The following is an 11706-nucleotide window of genomic DNA, read 5'->3' as shown; positions in this document are numbered from 1 at the left end:
GCTTTTCATTTTCTTTTAATGTGGGTCAAGTTGTTTTTTTGGTTGATGTGTGGTACTGTTTATCCTTTTTGGTTGTCCTCACTATGATTTGAAACACGGATAAGAGAGTAAGGATAAAATGCATTTATAATGTATGTGTGTGTGTATTTTGAGATGTTGTCACTTCTGATAGTTACTTTAGATTGAGAGAATATAAAATGAAAATGTAAAAAGTATGGATTTATGTGTATGGCATGAAGATAAAGTTTGCAAAGGAGAAGGTGATGGAAAGGATGGTTGATATCTCTACAGGGGACAGTGCATGCTTAAAATTGATTTGTGGTCAGAACTTTTTTATGGGTTGCCCTTTACTTTAAATTTTTCCATTTTGAGATATCATAATAATCAATACAATACATTGCAAGTATATAGACAAGTGGTGCAAAGAAATAACAATGATCTCATAGGTAATTGTTTAGTATCGTCATAATGTGATGTTGGAAGAATTATAGAATTATTTCATAACATGAAAAGGATTATGCAATACTTAGGACCACAAAACATGGTTTTTGCATATGGTGTGGTCCAAAAACACAATTGAGACATCAACTACTTGGTGTGGTAGGAAAAGTGAAGTAGGGAACATATTCCAATTAAAAACTGATCTAATCAATACAATTACTGGCCCGTTAGTTAGATATTCATGTTCCCTTATCGAATGATTTTCTCAATCTTGCTTCAACTTCATGCCATTCATATCCAGCTATCATCAAGTCATGTTTTCCACCCTATATATTCATGTGTCAATAATATTAAAATATACTAAGTTGTTAAGGAGGAAGTAATGTTAAAGGTTGTATTGTGGTAAAACACAAAGTAAGTCATATGTTGGAAATTGAACTGTCAATTCGAGCAACACTAATTCTTCAACAAAATGTGTTTGTTACCTTCCGGACTCATACAAACTGCAGAAACTCTGAATTCGTAACTTAATACCAACTACTAACAATGTATAACAGAAAGTTAAACCGTACACGTATGGTAATAGAATAGAAGAATTTCAACCTGTTACATGTAAGCAGAGGATAAGCCAGAGTGAGTGACTAACACAAACCAGCTGGGAGGCTCAAAATAGAGATTCTCTTTAAGACTATCCCCACCAATTACTACATGAGCTTTTGTGCCAGCCTATCTCCAAAAGTTAGCTTCAGGTCCCATTTCCATCACCTCATATCAATTCTGAAAGAGAATACACCAACATGAGATTTTTCCATTTTTGGATTTGATGTCATCCATTATCCATGTTCTACATCCACATAAGAATGTTGCTCACGGGTTATTCAGTCCTGCAAATACAATTAGTGATCTATCTATATCTAAACAAGTAGGATTTTTTTCCTTCAAAAGCTACTAACTCAGAATACCCAGTAATTATCAATTGATCATATTCATCCATAAAATTTGTTATTTTTACTCACTTAAAAATATTTACTCAGTCATTAAAGGGTCCTCCTAACAAGAGTCCTAAACGAGTTGAAGATTCAGGTTCAAGTCCTGGCAAAGGGGGTAAATATAATACTAACAATTAACTACTAAAAGTTTGCCATTAAAAAAAGAGTCCTAAAGGTACATGTTAAGGAATGATACAATAAAAGTTTTATTTACTGAAAAGAACAATATTTCAACCTTAAGGGAATTGAATACACGACATCTAAGACAGTATTTCTATATTTAGTTCTTTAACATGTGTCATCATTAAATACTTCAATAACACCAAGCGCAGCCCAACAAATTCTTCCATCATTAAAAAATTAAATATTACTTAATGAAATTCATCAGATGGAGTTGAGTGAAAAACTATAATGTATAATCAAAACGAAGATACCTGCTATGTAACTCAAGCCTTAATCAACCCCTTAATATTTTATTTCTACTTTCAAGCAGAATGAAATATGACAAGAGACTTCCAATTATACAAGAGATGAGTCAAAATCAGCTTAAGTTTGAGAGCTTGTGAAGTAAGCCATATGCAGTTAGTGGAACTTGTGGTGTCTTATTCCCTTGCTACTGCTAGGATCTCTCAATCTGGCAGAAATCCAAATACAAAGCTAGCAGGATAGAAAACAAAGACTAACGGAAAGGTGAGGTGTCTCCTAAATTGAGGAGTATTCTAATAACTGAAAGGAGGTGCTCTAAACTCCAGGTGAGATAACCGTTTTCCTGCTCATACATAATCCTTTAGCCCCTCGGGTTCTCTTCCAGTTCTATGTTTTTCCCCTTTCAGGTGTTACCGGTCTAAATAGAATTGAGAATCAGAATTTGGTGCAATCTTTTGGTCCAGTCCATGACCTGTAGTATGACCCATAATAGAAAACAACATATATTTTCAGTATGCAAAAACAAATATGAAGAAAAAAAATATATTCGATTCAACATATATAACTCACTGGCTACAAGTGAGGGATATATGCTGAAAGGTTTCTGTTTTGGTTCAGCACTTGCATTCATTTTTACAGCAAATCGGAAGACTTTAAAACCTGTCATGTAACAGTTCAAGACATGGACATTTACTGAAATTCTAAAATTCATACATATTAAATTAGATTTGTTGAGTTTGGCCAGTGAAAGGTCAAAACTTTGAACATACAACATATACAAAGTTCGGAAATTAATAAAGTATGCAAAGCTTGTTCTGAACAGCGTCCATTATATGTTTACATAGAAGAGGCCACTTTATCATACTCCGATTTTAACTGCTAAAATGACAGAGTTAAAGGTTTATGTAAGAAAACTAATGGTCACAAACATGAAGTGAAAGCACACAACAAATACTTACAATTAGTATCTTCATAAGATTGGAACTGAAAAAGAAGACAATGAATTGGATTGTCATAATCAGAATAAACCTCATCAACATACAAACCATAAACAACATCTATCAGAAATCATTTGAAATTCTAAATAACACAGCAAGGAAAATCATAATGAAATTAACTTGAGTAAAAGGCAGAAGACAACTCGCAGCCCTTGCTTTTGTCAAGACAAATGCTCCCTTTTATTACCAGGCCTTCAAAATAATAACAGCATGATTTGCCACAGCACACAATTATTACAATATTAAGAACCTGATCATAAAGCAAAATAGCAGTGTTCTGATTTTTATAAATAGTAGTGTTTTAGTGGTAATAAATAGTAACAGTAGAAGTAACAATAATAATGATAATATTGGTGCAATGGTACTATAAAATGAAATTTTATTTAACAAGTCAAAACAGTAATGAATGACTAATGAGAAAAATCACTTCATCGGCAAAGCTAACTGAGTGGTTCAGCCTCAAATTCTAATAATTGCAGAGCAAACTATGTGTATCCAAATAATGACAATGAATATTTTTGGATAAAAGAAAAAGATTAAGGTGAGGGAAGTTCTCCCCTTATAAGGTTAGAGCAAATCACCAGTCAGTGATAATTTACAACGTAAATACAAATTTCCCACCAATTGATGATTCTCAGATTCGAATTCATGTTATGCAATTTTCATGAGTGGAAGGCCATTGGTGTTGCTAATTGGCTATGATGGATGAGTTGTTCTTATATTTTCTCTTATCTAACAACCACCCATAAACTTAGCTGAATTCTATCATAACTCTACCTGTTTGTTTCCTGAATCTGTAGCACTTCTGTATGACTTCATTTAAGAAAGAATCTAAAACACATATGCTTTATGCCTTCAAGATATTGCAAAGGCCTGAAGGGTCATTGACCTAACGCTTTTGTCTTCCAAAATACAATGCTTTCTCTAGAAATGAGGTCCTTTTCCCTTTTTAATCGATACAATGTCTTCCAAAATACTCTGCCTCCAACTATAACGCAAGCCACAGCTTGATCAATACCATCTAGCTTCTTCGATATCTTTCCTATGTTGGGAACATATACAGCAAATCATCTGAGTCAATATCCTGAGAAGGCCACAAGATAGACAACATCAACCTTGAAGAAAGCATCTCATTTGGCTATATATGATGAGCATGAAATATGAGTAACTTCTAACATGTTTTGCTTACCAGTTATCAAAAGTGTAAAGGTTTATGAAGCACACCTAATTTCATTAACAACGAATGAAAGTCTAAAATTTTCAAGTATGGTGTATCGGTGCTTATGGCTGAATATACAGGAGGATTTGACCATTTCCGATCTATAAATTCATACGAAGAAATTACTTTTTCTACGGTGGATTTGGTACAAAATTGTTGCATATAGCAAAATTTGTGCTGCAGGTGTGCTGTAACTAAGTGTTTAGGCACCTGTTCAAATTTGCATATAGCAAAGTTTATGGGTATCAGGCAAGAATCTGATTAAACCCTGCTTCAATAAATTGATCCAAAAATTTCTAGTCCTCTGTCCTTCCAAACAACCATATTGATCAAGGCAGAGTGCTAGTAGAAATTCCTTCATCTGCCATCTTCTTTCTCAATTTAGAGGCTTTATCAAGATCACCAATTCTACAGTAACAACTGATTAATATATTATAGGTGACAGCATTAGGAACCAGCCCCTTTTGATGAAGTTTATGGAAAAGTCTCTGTGCTCGATCAATATTTCCTACTTTGCACAAGCCATTTATTAATGCATTATACGTAGTAATATTTGGAATAACACCTCTCTCCAGCATCTCATCCCTTAACTTGAAAGCTTCGTCCACATTGCCAGAAGCTGAACAGGCATGAATTAATGCACAATATGTGAAATTATCTGGAAGAAAACCTCTAGATATCAAAACTGACAGAACACTTCTTGCTTCATCAATTTTTCCTGACTTGCAAAGTCCATCTATAGCTATGTTGTACACAATATTATTTGGAAGAGAATTACATATAGCACTTTTATCAAGCGAATCAACAATTTTCTGAGCTACTAAAGTTGTATTGTTTTTGACCGAATTATCAGTACATTTATTATGAACCGTAAGAAGATCGAAATCCACCATCTTGTCTAGGATCACAGTAGCTTCATTGATTCTAGCATCCCGATAAAGGCTGCTAACAACTTTGCTACAGACCACCAAGTTGGGAGTGAACCCTCTTTCTATCATCTCAAAATATAAATGAAAAGCTTTGTCCAATTTCTGTTCATTGCACCAACCAGAAATAAGGGTTCCATAGGTAACAACATTTGGTGATAATCCTCTTGTTTGCATCTCAACAAGTAGATCTGTAACATCATTTGACTTCCTAACCTTAAAAAGTCCATTAATAAGGGAATTGTACATTTCAATGGAAGGCAGCATCGCCTGTCTTTCCATCACACCTTTAGTTCTTAAAGCTTCCTGAACATTTCCATTTTTACAATATGCATCGCTCAGAGTCCTATATGTTATTTCATCTGGAGACAACCCAAGTTCCTTCATCCTATCAAAAACAGCCTCTGCTTCAATCAATTTCCCCATCTTACACAATCCACTAATCATTATATTGAATGGAACTGCGCTCTTGGTAAAGCCCCTGCCTAAAATTTCTTTCCAAAGCATCAGAGCCCTGTTAGAATCTCCCATCTTGAAAAGGCAGTCAAGCATGGTACAACAGCTGACCTCATTCGGAGCCACACCTCTGTCTACCATCAAATGCCAAAGGTGCAAAGCATCATCATAGGAACCCACATGAGCCAATCCCTTAAGAACAGTATTATATGTCACAACCGATGGAGTAATCCCTTCCCTTAACATCTCCTCACAAAGCATAAAAGCCTTGTTCATTTTCCCTTCTCTGCAGTATCCATCCAACAGTGTATTATAGCTATAACAATCCGGGCTTAAATTCCAATCTACCATCCCCATAAACACTCGCTCGGCTTCACAAACCTGACCACGCTTGCAATATCCTTTAACCAACGTGTTACATATAACCCTATTCATCTTCAATCCAACCCTCAACATCTCATCTTGAATCCTAACAGCATCCTCCATTCTCCCCATTTGACAATAACCATCCACCAGCACACCATAAACACGCTCATCAACAACCAACAACTCATCCTCCTCCACTTCCCGAAGCAACTTCTCCGCCTCATCCATCTTCCCCTTCTTGCAGTAACCCCTCATCAACATAGTACAAGTAGCCACATTCCGTGAAACCCCTCTTTCAGACATCAATCTCAACACCCTCTCAACTCCTTCAAAATCCCCTTGACTAACATACCCATTAATCAAACCATTATAAGCAACAACATTAACCTCCAATCCCTCTTTCACCATCTTCTCCAAAAATCCCACTGCAACATCTACTCTCCCAACCTGACAATGCGCGTTCACAACAATACTACACATATAAACATCAGGCACAATCCCAATCCTCACAATCTGATCAAAAACCATAACCGCAGCACTCCCTTCTCCCTTATTAACTAACTTAGCCAACAAGAAACTGCAAGACCTTAAACCAGGCACTCTGCCAAGCCTTCCCATTTCATCGAACACATAGAGTGCATGTTTCGTCAATCCTTTCTCCACAAATGCCTTAAGCAACATATCAAAAACTGCAGGTGAAAACCCAAACTCTTTATAAGCGGCAAATACATGATTACAGACCGCATATGCGCGGTAGTTGTTAGTACAATGAAGGTCGAGGAGCTGGCGGAGAAGGGATGCGGTTTCGGGGAACATGCGAGCGCGGGCGAGGATGTGGAGGAGGATGGAGTACGAGAGGGAATGAGGACGGTAATGGGAGTGGTGTGTGGCGAGGTTGAAGAAAGAGAGACATGCGGAGGGGTTGAGACGGAGATGGCGGAGGAGGGAGTCGGTGAGGTTGTCGGTGAATTTGAAGGTGAGATTTTGGAGGGAGTGGGGACGATTGAGAATTAAGAGGCGGGAGATTCGGTCGATGAGTTGGGGCTGGGGGAGATTGGTTGTTTCTTCTCGAAGCTTCCATTGAAGTGGAAGAGATGAGTGAAAGGTTCTTGGTGAGAGTGAGAGGAAAATGGGTTTGAGGAGGGAAGAACGAAACATTTGAAAAGCATTACTTGTGTTGTTTAAATGGTTAATAGTGGCGCATGAGAAGAGTGCTATAAACAATTTAAAGCAAAAATGGCGCCGTTTTTTGTTGGCTAAACATTTTCGCTACTCAAGATTGAGTTTGATCAAGGATCTTGTCCCGTATTCTAAAACGGAGACTTTCACACCGTAATCTATTTTTGAGATTTTCTTTAGTTGTACCCTATTTAAAGTGACACTCTTCATTGTCACAACTTACAACTAATTCTTTTTCGCTTAAATGGCTTAAATACATATATGGCAGGGAGGAATGTGTTGATGTACTTAGATAATGTAATGGTTGTTGTCTTTCTTTTCAATTCATATATGGCATCAAGATCCGTTATAACACTTCTGGTCGAATTGGTCAATTTCATGGAAGATTGGGATGTATTCCTCATGTTATGTTATCTTTAACTGATAATTCTCTTATGATCGGTTGATAATAATCATAACATGGTTAACATGCCCAACAAATTAGTAAAGTGTCCAATTCTTTGATCCAAAATACCAATTATAATTATTAACAATTAGCACATCAAATAGGTCGAATTGCTAACTTCTTTGGTGCTCCTCCAACACCAATTCAACCAGTTCCTAATAATCAAATGCAATAGCAAGTTGCACCCCATCCAGTCAAACAACCTATATCCAAGGTAGTCGAAAATGTGGTGTTGGTAAATAGGAACAGAGATGCAAATCACGTAGTTGGGATAGTCCAACAGAACAATTTTGGGGGGCAAAATAACATAACCAATATGGTTGAACAAATCCTAACTCAAAATGGTCTTGATGTTGGTCTTCATATGTTACATTTCATTTCTGCATTATTTGCAGGTGACACTAGTGAGTCCACTATTGAGCATATTACTCGATACCAGACAGAAGTCAGTGGTCTGGCTAATAACGAAAAATTTAAAGATGAAATACTTCTCAAATTTGTTAACCAAGATGCTTTCACATGGTTCACTACTATCTCTCCAAATTCCATACATAATTGGAATCAATTAGAGAGAGTATTCAATGAAGAGTTTTATATGGGGAAATCGAAAATTAGCCTGAAAGAATTAGCCATTGTGAAATGAAAATCGTTTGAACCAATAGATGATAATCTCAATAGGTTCAGATTAATGAAGTCGAAGTATTTTACCCAAGTGCTTGAACATGAGCTAGTGGGAATGGCTACAGGTGGTTTAGAATATTATGTTAGAAAGAAGTTAGATACCCAATATCTAAGGAATATGACTCAACTAGCATATAGGATTACACAGGTCGAACACCCGAAGGAAGAAAATGCTAGATTAGAAAATGCTAGAATAAATCGAAACCCTGAAAAGGAAAAAGTTGCTTATCTAGAAACAAATGATAGTAACTAAGAACTCGATGTAGTCTTTGAATATATCGAAAAAATTGAGTTCAATCTGGCAGAATTGCAGCCATGACCTCCATATGTTTGTAATGTTTTGAGACCTTTAAATGGGAAGAACCATGTGGAGCCAAGTAGAAATGAAAAATTTATTATAAAAATTTATACTTTTGATGTAACTAAATGTGATAAAAAATTTGAACTTTTAGTTGTCGATGTTCAAATCGTAGTGCCGAAAGGCCTAAAGACGCCACTATTGGAACAAAGGAAAAAAGAATTTTTTTTGTAAATATCGAAATTTCCTTGGTGATAAAACCTCTCAATGTGTTCTTTTCAGTGATTTGGTTCAAGATGTTTTACAGGATGGCAAGCTGAAGTTTGGGGATAAACCTAAGTCGTCAATGAAAATCGACACAGATCCTTTACAAGTCAAAGAGGCACGTCTCGTCGAGCCTTTAGAGATCATGATGGTCGAAACTACTATAGGCCTCAGCATGAAGGTCTAAGAAATCAGTATGGTGGATTAAATTGAGAAAATCAAGGTGGTATATCCAAAGGCTGGTGAAGATTTAATTGACTTCTTGAACTGGTGTAAAATTAAACGTTCAGAAGTAATGTTGTGCCCTCGCTGCAGTGCAGTGTTTGACAAAAAGGCAATAAAAGCCTCGAAAATATAAAGCCTCAACAACTAATGAGAGGCATTTGGGGTGACAGAAGACCCCAATTTTCCTTTGACATGAGAGGGTTTCCTTACGATAAGTACCAAGAACCTTCACGTCATTGTAGAAGTCATAAAAAAAACTTATGTTCCACCTGCTAATGTTACTCTTGGTGAATGGATCCGACCTATGAACAAACCTAATGTTGATCAACAAAAATGGAAGATGATCAAAGTTGGTGTTGGTTCATCATACCATGATAATTCCCATGTGTCAAAGAATTACTCATATGCTTCTATTAATGACTTGAGTAAAACTCATCTAACCATAACCCAATAGAGGAGGAACCAATGAAGAAAGAAAGTTGCTTTCGAGGCTGCATATTCAAGCAATAATGGAAAATTCCCAACACTGGCAGTTGATCGAATGGAAAAGAGACCCGTGAAGGAAAGACTTTTCTCCCTTTGCTAGTTGAGATTAAGCCCAAGTGCAAGGATTCCATGCTGACTAAAGATGATGAGACGCTTACTTATAATTTTGAATTCGGTTCAGAGGATGAGCTTGACATAATATGCAACGTTGTTTCTATTCTACCTATATAATTTGATAGAATTACTGAGGTGACAGAAGAGGATGATGATTATTTTGCTGAAAGAGATGGAAAATCATAAGCCTTTATGCTATTATGTAATGAATAATGGTTGTGTGGAAGAATAAAAGGTTGTTATGATAGGCCTCATGAAGGAATGAAACAACACATTAACCCACTTTTTATATGGGCTAAGGTTGACTGAGTGGGTGTTAACAAAGTCTTGGTCGATGGGCGAGTTGCGATTAATTTAATGCCAAAGTCCATATTGAGGAGAATTGGCAAGACATTTACATATTTGAGGCCTCACAATATGGTTTTGTCAGATTATAAAGGCAAGACAAGCAAAGCCTTGGGAGTTATTAAAGTTGACATTGTTGTAGGTACAATTGTAAGACCAATATTGTTTGTAGTCATTTCGTCTAAAGCAAATTATAATTTGTTGATAGGTCGAGAATGGATACATGATGTGGGGGAAGTCCCTTCAACTCTACACCATAAAATTTCTATTTGGAGGCCTGATGGCATTGTGGAAAATGTCGAAGGTGATCAAAGCTACATCCTGGCTGAAAATGTTCATATAGACAAGAAAATATTCGACAAAAAGTTAGCCAACATTTCACTTTATTTTCCTGTTGGAATAGGATTCTCTCGGCAGGGAGATGTTTTTTATTCAATGAAGCTACATCTCACTCATGGGTTCATGCAGGAACATGAGGTTATGGGAGATAGGCATGACGAATGTGCCACCACAAGTACTGGGTGGTTTGTGGAAAGTGATATTGATGATTGAATTGAACATATTAGCTCGAATTGCAACCTATATGGCCGAAAATCAAATAAAGGCGGTCTTAGAAGCCCATTTCTAACAAAAAATGGTTGTTAAAGGAAATTCAATTGAAACTAATAAAGCAAAAGAGACTGGTAAAAAACTTTTTTCCAAGTTAGTAAACAAAAATCATTCAATAATGGCTTAGAGAGAGAAAAATCAGAAAGCCAATATTGAATGTTATTAAACATATGTTATTAAACTTATTTTAATGTTATTAAGCATATGTTATCGAACTTTTTGTTTTTCCCCTTTTTAATGTTGTTAAGCATATGTTATCAAACCTATTTTACATAGTCGATTTGGGAAATGGGCTTTAGCTTTGACCGAGTATTCTTTAACATACGCACCTTTGAGGGCTATGAAAGGTCAAGTTGTTCATGATTTTATTATTGATCATGCAATAGTCGAAGTAATACAAGTTTATGTCAGTCTAAAACCTTGGAAATTATACTTTGATGGATCCAAACAAAGTTCAAATTCAAAATTAAAGGTCGTTTCTTAAATAATGAGGTTGAGTATGAAGCATTGATTGTAAGCCTCAAAATTATTTTGGACCTAGGTGCAAAAGGAGTCAAAATTAGAGGTGATTCAGAATTGGTTATGAAACAACTGACAAATGAGTACAAATGCATCAAGGAGAACTTATTGGTGTAATTTTTAAGGCCAATTTTCTATTAAGAATATTTGATGCAATCAACATCAAACATGTTTCTTGAATAGAAAACCATGAAGCTAATGAGTTAGCACAAATTGCTTCAGGTTACAGAGTATCTAAGAAAAAGTTAGAAAAATTAATTAAAGTAAAAGGGAAGTTGATTTCGACCAATCCTTTTCCCTTTGAGTTGTCAAAGTCAAAATTGATGGGGTAGTAGGGCCTGATGAATTAAAAAACTTTGTACACATTTTCGCCATTGATAATCTGGCGATAAATGATTAGCAAAAATAAATTATTGATTTTTTAGAAAATCCAACAGGGGTGACAAATCAAAAAATCAAATACAAGGCATTAAGCTATGTGATTATTAGGAATGAATTATTTAAAAAGACTCTTGATGGAATCTTGCTTAAATACCTGAGTGAGAGTGAAACTTATTTGGCAACTCTTGTTGTCCATAGTGGGTCATATGGCGCTTATCAAGCAGGTCACAAGATGAAATGGTTTTTGTTTCAACAAGGTTTGTACTGGATAACTATGTGGAAAGACGGTGTCGAATTCGTGAAGGGTTGTCAAGAATGTCAAAAGCATGCAGGTATTCA

At 35.9% G+C, this 11706-nt stretch overlaps 1 protein-coding gene across 5 annotated transcripts; it reads right to left on the bottom strand.

Annotated features, from left to right (window-relative positions):
• Positions 1 to 484: 484 nt before the first annotated feature.
• Positions 485 to 7202, bottom strand: LOC127080418 (putative pentatricopeptide repeat-containing protein At1g19290). 5 transcript variants are annotated; one of them, XM_051020941.1, is made up of 5 exons: positions 3632 to 7202; positions 2816 to 2840; positions 2427 to 2516; positions 1045 to 2328; positions 487 to 767 (listed from the first exon to the last, which is right to left on the bottom strand). In XM_051020941.1, exon 1 carries the CDS (start codon positions 6977 to 6979, stop codon positions 4403 to 4405), a length of 2577 nt encoding a protein of 858 aa, XP_050876898.1. In that variant the 5' UTR covers positions 6980 to 7202; the 3' UTR covers positions 487 to 767; positions 1045 to 2328; positions 2427 to 2516; positions 2816 to 2840; positions 3632 to 4402. The 5 variants fall into 5 exon arrangements, with proteins under 5 accessions (XP_050876755.1, XP_050876898.1, XP_050876861.1 ...); XM_051020798.1 differs by having other exon boundaries at positions 485 to 767; positions 2427 to 3104; XM_051020904.1 differs by lacking the exon at positions 2816 to 2840.
• Positions 7203 to 11706: the final 4504 nt, after the last annotated feature.

The sequence above is a fragment of the Lathyrus oleraceus genome, chromosome 1 (assembly GCF_024323335.1).
Source record: "Lathyrus oleraceus cultivar Zhongwan6 chromosome 1, CAAS_Psat_ZW6_1.0, whole genome shotgun sequence".
Classification (NCBI taxonomy): domain Eukaryota; kingdom Viridiplantae; phylum Streptophyta; class Magnoliopsida; order Fabales; family Fabaceae; genus Lathyrus; species Lathyrus oleraceus.
Note: the sequence above shows the minus strand (reverse complement) of the source record. Positions and strands in the feature narration are given on the sequence as shown.

What these genes read in the sequence shown, in the direction of transcription:
- LOC127080418 (XM_051020798.1), bottom strand. Translation starts at nt 6,979, where the DNA reads ATGTTTCGTTCTTCCCTCCTCAAACCCATTTTCCTCTCACTCTCACCA.